The sequence below is a fragment of the Pelophylax lessonae genome (assembly GCF_965119305.1).
Source record: "Pelophylax lessonae genome assembly, chromosome: 3".
Classification (NCBI taxonomy): domain Eukaryota; kingdom Metazoa; phylum Chordata; class Amphibia; order Anura; family Ranidae; genus Pelophylax; species Pelophylax lessonae.
Window position 1 is genome coordinate 263,718,657 of NC_138770.1, and position 19,349 is coordinate 263,738,005.

Here is a 19,349-nt window from a genome sequence, read left to right on the forward strand (position 1 = left end):
CAGCTCTAGATGATTGAGCCTATGCAGGACACCACACAAGTAAGAGTGAACACATGGGCCTCCAAGAAATGATTAATTCTTAACTGACTTTCTGAAGCGAGCTTTGTTTTTAGTTATGATTAGATATCATGTCACAGAGAGCCGTCCAGAAGAGCCATGTGTTACATTAGTCTTATACTGTGCAGAGATCAGCTGCTTGCCCTACTCTGTTTGTATTTATTTATAAAGCAAGACAGCCTTCGAGACCTGTAATGAGATGCTGTAGTTTTTTAAAGAGGTAAAATAATTTTCAAACACAGACACACAATGAGTTTATTTATTTAAAAAGTTGTTAAATAGAGTCTGGGAATTCAAATATTCAATGTTGACATTGTGCAGAACTGGACGCATGCCAAATGCAACTTTCTCTCTCCCTCTCTGGAGACACCCAATGAACTAGGAATTTCGACTTTCTCCTCCTTCTTTACTAAATAGGTAAAAGTCATTAATTATAGGCAAAGCGGTATCTGAGCCATAATCAAGTAATGGGATCCTTTATTTGAGAACTACAAAGGGTTCTAAGTGTGTTTAGCTGTAAATGCAAGGCCCAAAGTAGCATGTCTGACTCTGGAAAATGGATTTTGTAAACAGAGCCTTCCTTCTGTTGAAACATTTTATTGCACGTTACAAAAGCAGAACGCCTTTGTTTTATATTAAAATGAACCCTTCATATAAAGCTGTCGTTTTATTCTCCACCACCTAACGAGAGCAATGATCCAATTACTAACCTGTTCTATGCCAGGCCTACTTGTGGGGGGAAAAAAAAGCCCATCTGGTGTTGGCTAAATTTTGTTTGAAGAAGCCAGCCCTTTAAATCAGTAGAGATTAGTACCCAAAATAAAGAGTTTCTGCGGAAGGCCATGCTCAAGAAATACTTCCAAATGTGATGGAAATCCCCCAAAACAAATGGGTTTAAGTGCAAAAGTAACTAGAAAGGATTAGTGGGGCACTGGATGAAATCCATGACAAATATTACTAAAAGAAATAGGTACTGCCCGCAAGGAATAATTCCTGGTTTTATAAGGAGACCATGCTAAAAATAGGTTAGAACGTGGTGGGTATGCAGTTCACCCCGTATGTCAGAAACTGATAGCAATGGGCCTTATTTACCAAACTGCCTAAACCAACTGTCTGTGTCACCTACAGAAAGACAGCTTTTCCCCTTGTTTCATAAACTGCACTAGAAAATGATTGATGGAATCTGACTGCTTGCTGTAGGTATTACAGACCATTTTTCAAGAGTTCTGAAAAATTTGAGTTATTATAAGTCTGTTCTGCATATAACTGGTATAATACGATAGATAGATAGATAGATAGATAGATAGATAGATAGATAGATAGATAGATAGATAGATAGATAGATAGATAGATAGATAGATAGATAGATAGATAGATAGATAGATAGATAGATAGATAGATAGATAGATAGATAGATAGATAGATAGATAGATAGATATTTACAGACATAATAGATAGATAGATAGATAGATAGATAGATAGATAGATAGATAGATAGATAGATAGATAGATAGATAGATATTTACAGACATAATAGATAGATAGATAGATGATAGATAGATAGATAGATAGATAGATAGATAGATAGATAGATAGATAGATAGATAGATAGATAGATAGATAGATAGATAGATAGATAGATAGATAGATAGATAGATAGATAGATAGATAGATAGATAGATAGATATTGCACCAACTAGTTTAGTTTTTGAAAAAAAAAAAAAACATGATGAAACTCTACTAGACATTTGAAATGGACAATGATCTGTATATGGTACATTGACCATTTCTTGTACCCTGGTGCTCACACAACACAGAGGTCTGTAGAAATCAGCCGACTGTAATGGATGCTGTTTACAAGACTGCTGACATCTATGACTTGGATAATGTATTGAGTAGGAAGAATGGTTGCGTTACTGTGGAACAATTTCCTACAGGCCAATAGGTGCAGTCTCATTTTCTGTGAGGCCTTGTTTTCAAACCAGCATTTGGTAAACTACCGACCATTCTCCATAAGTCTGACAATAAACATGCATGCTAAGGTCCAGACAGTTACACTGCAATTAATGAGCTTTGTTTTTTTTAGCATGCAGCATGGATATAAAATAAAAAAGGGTATTGTAGAGAAAGAGAAAAGAAAGAAAGAAAGAAAGAAAGAAAGAAAGAAAGAAAGAAAGAAAGAAAGAAAGAAAGAAAGAAAAAAAGAAAAGATCTAAACAAATTAAGGAGAATCTCTTTTATTTTTATTTACCTACATGATTGTATGTTTTCAACACACACAGGAACACTTTAATTTATTAACGTACATTTTAGTAAATCAGGCCCATACAGAAAGAGAGAAATAATAGAAGGAAAGAAAGAAAGAAAGAAAGAAAGAAAGAAAGAAAGAAAGAAAGAAAGAAAGAAAGAAAGAAAGAAAGAAAGAAAGAAAGAAAGAAAGAAAGAAAGATTTTTTTTCTGGTAGAAATTTATAAGCAAACAGTAAGCAACATATCAGGAATATTTTTTTTTTTTTTACTTTTTAGTAAATCCGGCCCATGCAGAAAGAGAGAAATGGTAGATAGATAGATAGATAGATGATAGATAGATAGATAGATAGATAGATAGATAGATAGATAGATAGATAGATAGATAGATAGATAGATAGATAGATAGATAGATAGATAGATAGATAGATAGATAGATAGATAGATAGATAGATAGATAGATAGATAGAAGTTTTATTCTGGTAGAAAGGTATAAGCAACAGTTAGCCATATATCAGGAAATGAAATGTAGATACAGTAACATTTCCTCCAAAATGCTGAGCTGTGTACAAAGTTATATTGTTAATATGTATACTTTTAAAATGACTAACAGTATATTTATACGTGTGTGTGTCTATATATATATATATATATATATATATATATATATATATATATATATATATATATATACATACAAATATATATATATACACACATTGTCTATATATATACATTGTATGTACAGATAAACAGTATAGCTGCATTTGGCACTGAGATAAATGAGCCCCCAGGGCATGATTAGGATATTTCAGCCCTATTCCCCTTGGAGAGATCTTTCCTACCAATGGGAAATAATGTGTTCCTGGGATATTTTTTAGCCGAATATTAGCATGTTGTGCCAAATGCAATAAAGAGGCACTAAGAGGTAATGGCAAAGTGATCGCAAATAAACAGTAAGGAGCTGGCAGGATTTCACTGCCTCCAACACAAATCCGAATGGACTATTAAACAGGCACATAAACTTGCCAGGGCTTTTAAAGTCTGGACACAGGCAGCCAGCATAGACATCGGAAACCTGGGAAAGTGTGACTTTATTATGTCATATGTTGGGGACAGGTCTGCTTCTACCTACAAAGCACCTAAATGCCTGTAAAAGATAGGAGTGCTAAAGTGTAAAAGTAACAAGTGCAGGCCATTCATCTGGGCTGTGCTAAACTAATCCTATCCTGAGCCTTTATGAGGCTGCTGGGTGGCTAGCGGCTAGTGTGTGGTGCCTGGACTCTGCACAGCGCTACTACTGCTGCAGGTGCTATAATGGTCAGCCAGCGCTCTCCACACTGAGAGCATCTCTCGCTGCGACTGATTTGCAAAGGAATAGCATATATATATATATATATATATATATATATGGTCTGCAAACACACTATACTCGCTAAAACTGTGCTGTTGAGTGAGCTGCGTGTACGAATACTTTTCATGCCGATAAAGAATGCATATAGTCCCATAAGGACACCATAAAATAGGATCCATATCCAAAGAAGATACATACTTTTTCAGATGTGTATATTGTTTTACTTTGCAATGGCCATCCGGATTATATATATATATATATATATATATATATATATATATATATATATATATATATATATATATATATATATATATATATAGTTTTACTTTTCCATGCCCATCCAGATCACATCCCATCCAAAAATACTAATACAGAATAATCCCATAAAGACACCTTAATATAAAATAGGATCCATATCCACAGATACTTATGTATATAGTTCCCCTTTCCTATGTCCATCTAGATTACATATCTCTTAAGGACACCAGCATATACAGTAATAGGAATCACATTCACAAATACTAATATAGATGTGTAGGTAGTTTTATATTTGTTATGCCCATCTAGACATATATCATCCCATAATGGCACCTGTATATATAATCAGATCCACATATTCTATTATAAAGGTGTGTATGGTTTTACTTTTTCATGCCCATCCAGATTGCATATGTCATCACATAAGAAGCCTGTGTACATAACCAGATAAACATCCACACACTAATAAAAAATTTGTCTGTGGTATTTCTGTCCATGCCTATGCAAATGACATACATACATCATCACATACAATACAACAGATATATTTTTTGACATTTGCCCACACTAGTATAGATGTATGTCATATTACTTTCCATGTCAGTCTATACATTTATCAGCTATACTGTCACACCTAGAGTGTATGAGTGATGCTAGGTTTTATGATGGTGACTGTAGAGATGTATCTCTGCTCTCATGGTCCCCTTTCCCTAATCAGACAATCTGATTCCAGTATACAACCCCCCTGCTCCCCAGATCCTCTCTGGGAAAGTCATCTCTGCAGTCCCCATGACTTGTGCCAGTGTCCAGTGTGTGCTCTTCAGGTGTCAGGCTTGTGTCAGTGTTGTCAGCTCCACATAACGTGCATTGTGTCCCTGATTGCTATGTGACAATTAGAGGGTTTATTTCCCAGACCTCTGGAGGGGTCCCTGTCTATTGAGGCACTGAAAGCATGAATGCTTCAGTATCCTTCTACATGGCAGTGCACATGAAGAATAGAGGGGCGGCTGATTGACTGAATTACTGGGGTCACCAACAAACCCCTTTGGATGTGACAGTTCGAATCACCAAAGGAAGAGAGATTTCACCAGTCAAGATCTGAGAGCCCCAATCCATTTCCCTCACTGGTGTGAGTTGAGTTAACTTATCGACAGATTTAGAATATAGAGTAGTAACTACAAGGCTGGAGAGAAATATACGTGTCATTTACTAAACAATAAATCAGTCTATAAACATATAATGATATAGTAAATAAATCAATGATCGATAGACAGATAGATAGATAGACAAATTCCAGCATGCCATCACTATGCCACAGCAAAGGAGCTCATTCTGTCACTGGTGTGCCTTCCAGATTCTAGAGGTAGCAAAGGTTCTAGAGGTATCTCAATGGGTTATAGTTATTTGAAAGCTACTAATTATATAGAATCAGCTAGGAACCAGAGAAAAGATACCTATGCGCTGGGCTAGATTAAAAATCTAAAACTTGTCTTTTTTTTTTATCATGACAGGAGATAGCTATGTTACTGCACAGGGCTTGTCAAACGGGATCTCATAGATAGATAGATAGATAGATAGATAGATAGATAGATAGATAGATAGATAGATAGATAGATAGATAGATAGATAGATAGATAGATAGATAGATAGATAGATAGATAGATAGATAGATAGATAGATAGATAGATAGATAGATAGATAGATAGATAGATAGATAGATAGATAGATAGATAGATAGATAGATAGAATAATAATTATTGAATAAAGTTCAAATAGATTAAATGACAGATAGATGATTGATAGATGATTTATTGATAGATAGTTGATGGATTTCGAATAAATGACAGATAGATACATATTATATGATAGACAGATAGATAGATAGATAGATAGATAGATAGATAGATAGATAGATAGATAGATAGATAGATAGATAGATAGATAGATAGATAGATAGATAGATAGATAGATAGATATAGAATAAACTGAAGGTAGATACATACATACATGCATACATACATAAATATAAATAGTTAGAAATATGAACAAAGATAGATAGATAGATAGATAGATAGATAGATAGATAGATAGATAGATAGATAGATAGATAGATAGATAGATAGATAGATAGATAGATACAGACATACATAATAGACACATGCATTATAAATTGACAGGTAGGTACATACTTGCATACATATATAGGGACAGGCAAACAGACATACACATACATACAAGAGTGATAATAAAATGATAGGTAAATAGATACATACCTACAAGAATACATGGGTGATACATCGATAGAGAAGTTAATAGAGTGATTGACAGAAAAACACATTCATAATAGACAGATACATGATACATCGATAGGTCGATACATACCAACATAGATGATTGACAGATAGACGGAAAGAAATAATTTATATAAAATAGATATTGATATATTCATGATTTATATAAAATATATATTTATGATTTATATACCGGCTTTAATTCCAATATCCACACTCGTCTTTTTTATCCCCGTGTATTTCCTTTATCACATCAAGCAGAAAAGAATTGGAAATAAATTGTCAGCATTAAAGCCGCCTATAATAATCTCATATGATGTGATATAAATTATAATATACAATATTTCCCTGATTTATTTTTTTTTAATTGAAAAGAAAAATGAATAAAGGCGGTAGAACAGAGACATTGTGATTTTCCCCCATTGCAAACACAATTTAAATGAAGGTGATATTTGGGTTTGGACTAGCACCCCATGATTGGAGCCCCATGGGTGGAGTAGTGCTGGGCTCACCTTGTCCCTTGCACTTTGTCCATTTAAAGGCACTTGTCCCATGTTGTAGGAAATGCCGCAATCAATACCATTGTCAGCGATCATTTGTAAACACAAGCATGGCAGATATTACAGCTCAGGTGAAGACAGTTTAATAACACGGGTAAATATATTGCTATGGGTAAATATTTATAAACACATGCAGACATTTTAATACATTGTATTAATCAGAAATAAAACATGATCCATGGGTAATATTGTGATAAAGCCGAAATAGTGAATAATATTTCTAAACTAACATCAGACACTACAAGGCTGTCTAGACCCTTTCTTCTGTCCTCATGTAACTCCCCCAGCCTAGACTGCCCCATGCAGAGTGAAGGGTTAATAGTAAGTAAACTGGTTCTAAGCCAGTCCTGTTTAAAAGGTGGCATGGAGTTTGCTGCTTGTCACGCAGCGCCCACTAGCGGCGACACGCGTCCTTGCAGCTTCATTCAGCTTCCACTCCCTGAGCAACAGCAACTTTCTCAAAGTCCTGCCTGCCTCATCCCTGCACAAGCCCGAAGTGCAAGCAAGCCCAGCAAGTTGGACGTGTTGCTGCAGTAGCAGGAGTAGGAGCAGCAGCAGCAATAAGAGCAGCTGTGCTGTGTACCAGGTGCCCCCAGATCAGGGCATCATCTCCCTATAGTCCCTACATGGATCCACCAGTCCTAGGGAATAGAGGTCCCTACCACTGTGCCTGGATGGGCAGCCCACAGTCCTAGAGATCAGAGCCCTCTACAAGATGGCAGAGGGTGAAAAGCCATAGTACATTGCACCTACTTGTGGCCAGTTTCCTTGCCCGGCCTTTGGATCTCATGGTGACAGCTCTTCGATGGTGGTTTGCTGGAGCTTTTCTCTTGGATCTTTTCCTTTTTTTTTTCTTTTTTCACCCTCTCTCTCTCTTTCACTCTCTCAATCCCCTTCTCATTCCGGACTCGCTATCTCCCCAGCACTGTCAGTTTAGACACCTTCGCGCATGCGCTCTTCACCTCAAGCCTCTGCCAAAAAAGTTTGCTGCGATTTATCATTTGGGGTTTCAGATCTTGTCACATGGAGCTCTCCCCGGGTGCTTTCCATAGATCCCGAGCAGGAGATCGGGCTTTTCATGTGTGCACACTGCGGGGCTCGGCGACGTCTGCCACCTCTGCCGATCACATTGCCTCTTCTCTATTCATTGGTGCAATCTGATCGGGGCAACTTCGTATCCAAATCTAGATAACGTTTCATTGAGAAATAAAAGGAGTTGTGTGTGGGGGAAAAGCGATCGTGTGCTATGACATGTATCCATCAAAGCGATCGTGTGCTATGACATGTATCCATCATCCCCACCGATCAGCACCTGCTTGTACGGCGCTGCGCTACACGTCGGCGCTACATCACTGCTGACTTTCCACAAGCATTTGTTTTCTAGGACCGCAGAAAAAAAAACACATTATATTTAGGATTACTTGTGCTAATTTTATTTATCACATTTGTTACAATGTATTGTAAGAATCTCTACGGAAGGCTACAGAAACAGTCTAGCTGCCATCGAATCTATCTATCTATCTATCTATCTATCTATCTATCTATCTATCTATCTATCTATCTATCTATCTATCTATCTATCTATCTATCTATCTATCTATTATATAATATGTATCTATCTGTCATTTATTCGAAATCCATCAACTATCTATCAATACATTATCTATCAATCAATCATCTATCTGTCATTTAATCTATTTGAACTTTATTCAATAATTATTATTCTGTCATCTATCTATCTATCTATCTATCTATCTATCTATCTATCTATCTATCTATCTATCTATCTATCTATCTATCTGTCTATCATATAATATGTATCTATCTGTCATTTATTCGAAATCCATCAACTATCTATCAATACATTATCTATCAATCAATCATCTATCTGTCATTTAATCTATTTGAACTTTATTCAATAATTATTATTCTGTCATCTATCTATCTATCTATCTATCTATCTATCTATCTATCTATCTATCTATCTATCTATCTATCTATCTATCTATCTATCTATCTATCTATCTATCTATCTATCTATCTATCTATCTATCTATCTGTCTATCATATAATATGTATCTATCTGTCATTTATTCGAAATCCATCAACTATCTATCAATCATCTATCTGTCATTTAATCTATTTGAACTTTATTCAATAATTATTATTCTATCTATCTATCTATCTATCTATCTATCTATCTATCTATCTATCTATCTATCTATCTATCTATCTATCTATCTATCTATCTATCTATCTATCTATCTATCTGTCTATCATATAATATGTATCTATCTGTCATTTATTCGAAATCCATCAACTATCTATCAATCATCTATCTGTCATTTAATCTATTTGAACTTTATTCAATAATTATTAATCTATCTATCTATCTATCTATCTATCTATCTATCTATCTATCTATCTATCTATCTATCTATCTATCTATCTATCTATCTATCTATCTATCTATCTATCTATCTATCTATCTATCTATCTATCTATCTATCTATCTATCTATCTATCTATCTATCTATCTATCTATCTATCTATCTATCTATCTATCTATCTATCTATCTATCTATCTATCTATCTATCTATCTATCTATCTATCTATCTATCTATCTATCTATCTATCTATCTATCAGATCCCGTTTGACAAGCCCTGTGCAGTAACATAGCTATCTCCTGTCATGATAAAAAAAAAAAGACAAGTTTTAGATTTTTAATCTAGCCCAGCGCATAGGTATCTTTTCTCTGGTTCCTAGCTGATTCTATATAATTAGTAGCTTTCAAATAACTATAACCCATTGAGATACCTCTAGAACCTTTGCTACCTCTAGAATCTGGAAGGCACACCAGTGACAGAATGAGCTCCTTTGCTGTGGCATAGTGATGGCATGCTGGAATTTGTTGTACTCCCCACACCCCGCCAAGCTTAAACAACCTTGTCTAATTAAAGCCCGAAAAAGTATATAAGGAGAGATATTTATAATTTGATTACAAAAAAAATGAGAGTGTCCATCCTGTTAATAATGTAAGAATAGCACATTAGCATTCATGGGCTGCACATCAAAGCAGAAAGCAGATGTGCAGTGTACATACAGTTGATATATACATACAGTATATATATATGTGTGTGTGTGTGTGTGTGTGTGTGTGTGTGTGTGTGTGTGTATATATATATATATATATATATATATATATATATAATGTCATGTTGAGCCCCATTGCTGCATCCCATGACCTGTGGCTACAGATGCTGCAGTTGTGAGCCTATACTGTACAGTACATGGGATGTATGTGTATGGGTGGTGATTGCAGATCTGCCCCCTCCCTTTCTGTTTCAAGGTAACTGTCTATCTTGGAATATGAAGTATTTTGTTTGCTCCCTATCTTGCCTTGTTCCCATACATAGAGATAGAGATAGAGGTGAGCAGGTGTAAGTTTTCACATGCTAGGTGTAGAGGTTCCCTAGTGGTTGGGTCTGCTGTCTTTTGGCTCTTAGTAGCACTGATGAGTAAAGTCTGTAAGCGGTGCTGGCACTCCTTATCAAATAGCTCTCCTGCATTGTATTTGTGCAGTGAACTTTGCATCGTGCTATTCACTCTGAACTTCGATTCTCCTAGCTACCAGTAAGATTGATTTGATCATTGTAATGCAATTATTACACTGTTTACCCAACGCTTGATTCCAGCTATGGCTGTGAAGAAATTAAAGCCGGACTGGGTGTCTAGAAGCATGGATGGGGTTTTGTGAGCCCTTTGAAATGAAACAGTCTCCCTTATTTAGTCTCAGGACTCCAGCACTCCAAGCCATGGGTTCAATTAGACAAAATGGAAACAATTTTCTCCCCTAGCAATAACTCACACAGTTCTGCAGATCACTTTCAAAATATACACTTTATTAGTATATGCTGACCTCAGTGGCATGGGATGGCAGGAGTGCCAAAGTGATCCCCCCACCCTTGGGCTGTAATTATTAGAAATTAATTGGGTTCAGGACCCTGGGTTGCATGGGTAAATTAATAGCTTGTCTGCTGCTGGATTGCCTGTCCACAGAGGTGTAAGGAGCAAAGGGACAACAGAGGCAGTCCCCAAGGGGCTGAGGGGGGCCACTGAGGACCCCCTGTCAATAAACAATAGGCTGGATTGTGCCACATCCACACAGCCAGACAAGTTTATTTTGTGAGATTTTCTTACTATACTGTGCTGTCAGAGGGGCTTCGGGGGTTAAAAAAAAAAAAAAAATCAAGATGCTGTATACTAAGAGCTGTCGTGCTCCAGTATAAGTGAAAAGGGAGCCTAAGGCAAAAGGAAATTACTGCAAGCCTGTGTGACCTTTCAGAGAGGTAATCAATCAAATGATCAACAGGGATATTTATCATTGCTGTATGGGGCTGCACTGCGAATACAGGGGAAGGAAAGGGAGACAGAAAAGTTTGGATAAAAGCGATAAGCCTGGAGACAAATGCATGAACTGTAATAAATGGAGAAATCTCAGTGTTTGTGTTATTTTCCCTCCCTAGCCTGGGCAACGACAGAAAGAAAGGTAGCAGCAAGGTGCAGCTCCCCTCCCTTCTCAGTCAGCAGTCTGGATCATGCTGGGGTTCTAATATGTGCAGTAACCCATAGCAACCAGGCAGCGTCACTGATCTGACGCTATCAGCACTCCTTTCTACCTTACCCCTACCTGGCTGAGCACACAATGGCTTCATTATTAAGGCAACCGCAATGAGCAAAGTGCAGGACCCATAGCAATCATCTGTCATTGGTCTGATTGATCAATGATGAAACGTGAAATCTCATTGGCTGTTACGGTTTGCAGTTTTCCTATCGTCATTACTCTAGCGCAGGTTTATTAAATGATACACCCTTCTATAATAAACCTGTCACAATATCTATGTCAAATTGTATTGTAAGTGTGTGAACTGAACTGGGAGGTGCCAGTGGATTGGTTATTTTTCTATTTATATAAAAGGAGCTATCCACACATAAAGTATATATATATATATATATATATATATATATATATATATATAAATAGATAGATAGATAGATAGATAGATATAAACTATATATATCTATATATATCTATATATATATATATATATATATATATATCTATATATATATATATATATATATATGTGTGTGTGTGTATATATATATATATATATATATATATATATATATATATATATATATATAATTTAACCCCTCGCTAAGTGAACCTGAAAAGCAAATACATATGATTTAAAGGCAAATCCTAATTGTATACAAATTGACGTTAGCCATATCGAACTGTAGCCACATTATTCAGACAGATCCCTTCTTTACTGCCATATCCATTAATTAGGTTCTTAGTTTTTAGCCCTATCAATTACTCATTTTTTTTCTTTTTTACCCATATCTATGATTCATGTTCTTTCTCTTTTAATATAATTTAATATGGTTCTCTCTTTTTTACCCATATCAATTGATCAGGTTCTTCCTTTTATTACCCATATCAATAATCGGGTTCTCCTTTTTTACTCATATCAATAAATAGGTTCTCTTTTTTTACTCATATCAATAATCAAGTTCTCTTTTTTACCCATATCAATATTCAGGTTCTATCTTTTTTACCCATATCAATAATCAAGTTCTCTTTTTTACCCATATCAATATTCAGGTTCTATCTTTTTTACCCATATCAATAATAATGTTCTCTTTTTTTACCTATATCAATATTCAGCTTCTTCCTTTTTTACCCATATCAATTGATCAGGTTCCTCCTTTTTTACTCATTTCAATTGATCAGGTTCTTCCTTTTTTACCCATATCAATAATCAGGTTCTCTTTTTTTACCTATATCAATAATCAGGTTCTCTTTTTTTACCCATATTCATAACCAGGTTCTCTTTTTTACCCATATCAGTTTTAATCAGGTTCAATATTTTTTACTCATATTAATAAATCAGGTTCAGTCATTTGAACTAATATTAATAAATCATGTTCAGTTATTTAAACCTATATTATAAATCAGCTTTTCTTCTCTTATTTGGAAGATGAAACTGGTTTAATTGTGCATTTTTATTTCAGATAAGAACCGTATCTTTGCACTAGTTTTCCTTAATCCCCCTAAGTAGAAAAAAATAAACTGAAACAAGAAAGTCAGTTGTTTCTCATGGCAACCTATCAGGTTTTCCTCTTTCATTAGAGAAAATGAAACGATGTGCCTGGCTGCTTTGGTTAGCAGCTCCAATTTTTTAATATATCTATTGTTTGTATATAAATTAGTCAGTTGCATTGGATCTTTGGACTGGCACCTTATTCCACTCAATGTTGTCGTGTCACATGGTTCTGATCACCATTTCAGATGGTATGATGTTATAGAGTGTGATGATGGAGGTGTCGGTGTATTCATTTTTTCCATGCAGTTTTACACTTTCTGGAATAAGAGGCACGAGTGGGGGGCAATCAAGGCACACCGTTGACTTTTTCTGCTCCATTTGTACCCTAATTGGAAGCCAATGAGGAGGCAGCTGTGATGGAGCAGGGACTGTGCAGGATATACAGGGGACAGGAGGGTGGTGGCTGCAGCGCTGCGCTGATCAATCAATACAGAGCATGGAAGAGGTTCAAATTAACCCTATCCCTGGAAATTAGCGCAGCACTTTCATTGAGAAGCATTTTGTGCTGTGGATCTGTCCAGTCCCATTAACCTCTTATGAGCTGAATGAAAACACAAGCTGGGGTTAATTATACTGGGGTCAGTAGTAGCTGAGACAGACTCAGATTTGTGGGAGATTACTTACAGAGGGCATGGTTTCTGGGGACTCTAAGATCACCATTATTAGCTGCATAATGATGGAGACATGGAGAAAACATTCCATAAATCCAATGACTTTAACCCTTTTTTATTTACTGTTTAACAAAAGTCGTCTGTTGCTTGTAAATTGACATTTTGTTCTATTACATACGAATTAAATACATGTAGCCTCTGATCGTGGACCTTCTGGTGTCTCTTTAATATACATAGATAAAAAGTCATTCCTATCAATAAATTCATATAAATAACAGGTAAGTCTGATTCTACCTTACAGGGCTGATTTGTTAAGAGGTATAGATGGTCATAAATGGCCACCACAGGAAATGAGAGCCTGATCACATGGTCAGGCAAGGATTGGACTGATTTCTGCTATCCTAGGAGGCAAGAGAAAGAACTTCTGTTATCAAAAGAAATCATTATCAACTTAATTATAACTTCTTGGAAAGCCTCTATGCCAGTGGTTCTCAACCGTTTTGGAGTCACAAACCCCTTTAGGAATTTGATGAAAGCTATGGACCCCCTCCCCAGGAATATCACACAGCTTTGCATGCTAATAAATATGTGTACTTTATTGAAATTTGTATTTCCTCATACATACTGTATATGACATACACAAAGCCTGAGTAAAGATAACAAAAAAATCACTACTTTTAATGCAATGACCATTCATCATTATCAAAATGGAGCTGCAGAAGCACAGCACTGTGTACGTTCCAGTGTTCTTAAAAAAAACTCCAACTTACCGAGAACTTCAACCACTTCACTTCTGTTGACTCTACACCAGGAATAATTGGAGATTTCGACCACTTGGTGTTTTCACAGAACATCGGCAGCCCATACATTTCGGTGCACGCTATAATGAGTGGACATTGCTAGTCCGCCCGTTACTAGTGTTAAAAATGTCCACTCATTATAGCGTGTACTGGAGTGCAGTGGTGGCTGGTGCATTGGGGGCGCAGGGGCGCCGCCCCCCCCATCCATGCGTCCGGCCTCCTAATCTACATGCAGGGCGCCGGATGCATGGAGTTCAATGGGGCTTTTTTTTTTAGCATGTGATTAGAGCCAGAGGCTCTAATAGGCTAACAAAAAAGGGTGGGCTTGGGGCGCAGAGCACTGCGCCCCAAGCCCACCCAGTTGTGTGACAATGAATATTCGCTTTTGTCACACGGATCCTCCTCCTGGCCAATCAGGAAGAGGTTCTGAGACCCGTTTAACAATTGGCCCAAAGGAGAAGCCATGCCATTGGCCATGGAGGAGGAGATGCAGAAGACTGAGGGGGAAGAAGACGCCGCCGCCGCCGCCATTGTTTGCTGCTGCTGCCTGCCTTCCCTTCACATATCTAGGCAGGGTGAGTGAGCCAGCGTGGGTTGGGTGGGGGGTGGGAAAGTGTGTATGGTGTGCGGCCTGCTGTGGTCTTGGGGGGGTGTTATGGTGCGGTTCCATGGAGCAACAGCCGCCACTACTGGAGTGTATATGCTGCCGCCTGTTCTGTGAAAACCTTTTGTATTTTTGTACTGTTCTGTGAAAACACCAAGTGGTGTAAATCTCCAATTATTCCTGGTGTAGAGTAACCGGAAGTGATGTGGTTGGAGTTCTCGGCAAGTTGGAGTTTTCGGCAGAACATCAACACACTGCCAGTGTGCAGGGAAGACTGAAATCCTGTGCATGCGCAATGTTATTCCATACTAGCCAATGGAAATGGCCAAAGCCCAACACACAGAAGAACCCGGGGAGACATGCTCGTGTGGGACCTCATGGTTGTTGGACCATTGACAGCAGCTTCTTTGGCTGTAAAATAGAGGAAGTTTTACTTTTTACTTTAACAAGCATTTAACCCGTGCAGTGAAAAGGGTCCAAATGCAAGCTTTTTTTTCCCTGGAGTTCAGCTCAGTACATCTAAACCCAATCAATAAATTTGTATAGCCATAACCTTTACACTGTGTTTGCTCTCAGTTTTGTCTCTGTCCCAGTTAAGTGGATTCACCCTTCCTTTTTAACCTGGTGACCATGATCAATGAATCAGAAAGGGATGGAAGATTCAAAATTTTACAGTTGACATCAGAAGAGGCGTTGTCTGCTCCTTCTTCCTCTAAGTTCCCCCTTAGCAAGCTGTGTGCTATGGGTGTACCTGTGCAGGCGTGCTCCTGAGCCGGGCTGTGTACGTCCATAGACACACACAAAATAGCTTGGCAACGCCTCCAGCTCCTTCCTCACAGAATTTGACTGACAGGAGCAGGAGCCTCTGGCTCACTTAACTTGAGTTCTCTCACAGTCCAATGCTTTCCTGGTTGCAGCACTGCTGCGCTCTCTTCCTGGATTCACAGGAGACTCTAAGATCAGCGGTGCTGCAGCTAGGAAAGAGTGGGGATTTTCCTGGTATGTGAAGCTCCATTAGAAAGATTCATCCTTGCTTCCTGGCCTGCAGACAACATTTTACTGGACAGGAAGTGAGGGCAATTCTACAACAGCAACAAAGCAGAAATGTTATTTATTATTTTTTTTAGAGTAGGGAAAGGCTAGAACCCCTGTCAGGTATTTTATTTTTGTCCCTGTTGCAGATTTTCCTGGTGAAAGCATTGTCAGGAGGACAGAAAGTCAGAATAGTTTTGTTCATATTCCCATCGCACACATTCCTGGATTAGAGGCTCATCTGTATGGTTTTAAAAATAACCATGACTTATGTGGCCCTCATCCATAAATATATATATATGTGAGAAGAATAAAGAATCGGACTGTGCAGGCCAAACAGAGGGATATTCATCGTTCAATAAAATCCATGTTTTATTTGTATCAAAAAATAAATAAAACAATACAAACAATACAAAATTACAATTATATAAAAACAGTCCCTCAAAGGGGCAAAAGTATATGGTGGCTAATTTGATGAGCACTATATGGTAGGGGTCTTCAGTGCCAATGCGTTTCACCAATCGCATCCTCAGAGCTACAAAGACCCTATAGTACTCATCTCCGGTGGTAGACACGCAAGGAATGCTCCCTGGGTGGGCGCCGGGACCATATTATAGGACAAATAGTATATCAGTCTTTTGGTGTTCTACTATGTGTGTCCAAAGGACATATAACAAGGCATACGTGAGAAGATCTTGATACATAAAGAAAGCTCCCTCAAGGAGATCTGTCCTTTTATGGGTAAGATAATCATGGGGTTGAGGGGAGGAACAGATGCCCCACTATACATGTCCCCTTATGTCTGTCACAGAATAGGGCTATATTTCCTCAGATGAACAAGTAAATCCAGATATCCTTTGGAGAAGACCCGTGAATTCGTATCATGCACACTGCCACATGGTTGTTCACCGTAGACGTTCCCAGCCTGCTATGGTAAGGACCTATAAAACGTTATGTAAAGAAGGAAAACTGGCGAACCTGGTGACAGGGTCTTGGGGGCCAAAGCTTATTGATGTACGTGGGGAGCGAAGGCTGGCCCATGTAGTCTCATCCAATAGAAGAGCTATTGTAGCTCAAATTGCTGAGTCAATTCTGGTTCCAATAGAATAGAAAGGTGTCAGAACACATAGTGCATTGTAGTTTGTTGCGTATGGGGCTGCATAGCCAAAGACTGGTCCGGGTACTCATGCTGACCTGTATCCACAAGCAAATGTGCCCACAATGAGCAAGTGAGCACCACAGGAGCAATGAAAGAATGTGGCCTGATGAATCACATTTTATTTTACATCATGTGAATATCCGGGTGCATGCGTGTCACTTACCTGGGCTAAAGATGGCACCAGGATGCACTATGGGAAGAAGGCAAGATGGTGGAGGTAAATACCACAGCATACCTTGGGAGGTATATTGGAATCCATGCCTTGACAGGTCATAGCTGATTCTTTGGCATAAGGGGGGACTACTCAACATAAGGTGAGTAACCATAATGTTATAGTGATCAGTATATATTGCATGATCAGCTTTACCGTGACCCCTCAAATGATCCCTTAACACTTATGCTGAATGCAAAACCTTTGGTAAATACAGGGCCACCCACAGCTCAGATTTCACCCAAAATTCAAGCTGTGTATGGAAGAATTTATCCCCATTCTTACCTTAATATAATCCTTAAAATTAACATTCAAAGAAATTTTGTACTGAGGGAAAAATTGAGGCTACCCATATTTCACTTAATATGTAACCCAAAACCCTAAATCTAAGAGACCCTGTCACCAACTTAAAAATTATAGCTAAAAGTACAAAAAAAAATCAAATACCTTAATTGCATACTTGCAACGTTTTCTATTTCATACATTTTCAATTTGACTCTAAACATGTTAGAAAATTTGACAACACCAGGAAAAGTCCCCACCTTACATGTCATATGGTTTTCTTCTCTTCTTGGAGTGTCTAATTCCTGCTTCTGATGCTGTCCCATTCCTCCCTACATAACCTTTTATATAGCTGCTTGAGGAGGAGTAACGTGAAATACTATAGAGCAGTGGTCTTCAAACTGTGACCCGGGGGCCAGATGTGGACCTTTGCTTGCTTTTTTTCTGGCCCTTGGGGCACTATTTCATCCACTGATATTAACAATGGGGCATAATTTCCCCCACTGATACCAATAAAGAGGGGAACATTTCCTCCCAATTATACCAATGATGGGGCAAAATTACTCCCACTGACACCAACAATGGGGCACAATTCCTCCCAATGAAACCAGCAATGGGGCCCAATGACATCAATGAGGGGGCACAATTCCACTCAATGACACCAACGATATGGCCCAATGACATCAGCGATGGGGCCCATTTCCTCCCACTTACACCAATAATGGAGGACAATTATTTTCACTGAAACAAACAATGGGGCATTTTTTTTCCCATTGACATTGGGACCTTTTATACTCCCACTGGCCACAGTCCGGCCCTCCTAAAGTCTAAGGGAAATTAAACTGGACCTTTGTTTAGAAAGTCTGGAGACCCATGCTATAGAGCGTCATTTACATGACAGTTCTGAGTCTGCTGGAGCTGTTGACATCACATATAAGATGGCGGTGCTCAGTAGCTGTCTCAGAGCTTTTGGAGTTATACACAAGGGAGACTTTTACAGGAAAATTACATATATAAATTTCTTTAATTGCACATGTAACCTTAAGGGAAGATTGTTAAAATGAATGGTCTGGGGACAGTCTCTTTAGCCTAAAATTTAACCCCTCCGCTCTAAATCATGACCTTAACCCAACCAATAACCTAAAGCCTTTAGATTCATGCTTACCTTGAATGCACTAAAGGTATTGAGCCATCCTATTCAAAGATCAAGTCCCTGCACTGAGACCTTAGCACCAAGAATAACAGATTCAATCAATAACATGTTGACTTTTTCTCTAGACCATTTGACAGTTTTGATTTATGGACATATGAAATATTACAAAAATATATTTAATTGTGGGTGACTAATTTCCTTAGCTTCTGTTTATGGGAACAATGACTAAAATGAAACAGTCAGATCAGCGAGTGCAAAATACTGTAAATCCTGTATCTGTAGACTATATATGTATTCCCAGTGCTTAGGTCATTGTGTTTATGAACAATACCCAACAAATTCACTAACCAAGGACTAATGGCATATGTGAGAGTGCATCCACAATATAATGACAAACCTATCTGAACTGGAAGATTACTTAAAAAAACGTTGTCACTAGAATAATGGTAAATAGACCTACCTATAAAGAAAATACTTATTATTTACATGTCATACCATTGAACTTCACCTTCTTGAAGAGTTAGGGTTGCTGCATGCTGTGGTTCCATCTGGT

General features: G+C 37.8%; 1 protein-coding gene across 4 annotated transcripts in view; it reads right to left on the bottom strand.

Moving 5' to 3' along the window:
- Nucleotides 1-7,692, bottom strand: part of MECOM (MDS1 and EVI1 complex locus) — a 759,445-nt gene extending 751,753 nt beyond the window's left edge. For 2 of the 4 annotated variants that reach the window (XM_082249192.1, XM_082249191.1), the window contains exon 1: nucleotides 7,523-7,690. In XM_082249192.1, the coding sequence (XP_082105318.1) occupies nucleotides 7,523-7,559 (37 nt within the window). In that variant the 5' untranslated portion in view covers nucleotides 7,560-7,690. Of the gene's footprint in view, nucleotides 1-7,522 lie in introns of all 4 variants that reach the window. The other 2 variants (XM_082249190.1, XM_082249189.1) reach the window with 2 other exon arrangements.
- Nucleotides 7,693-19,349: the final 11,657 nt, after the last annotated feature.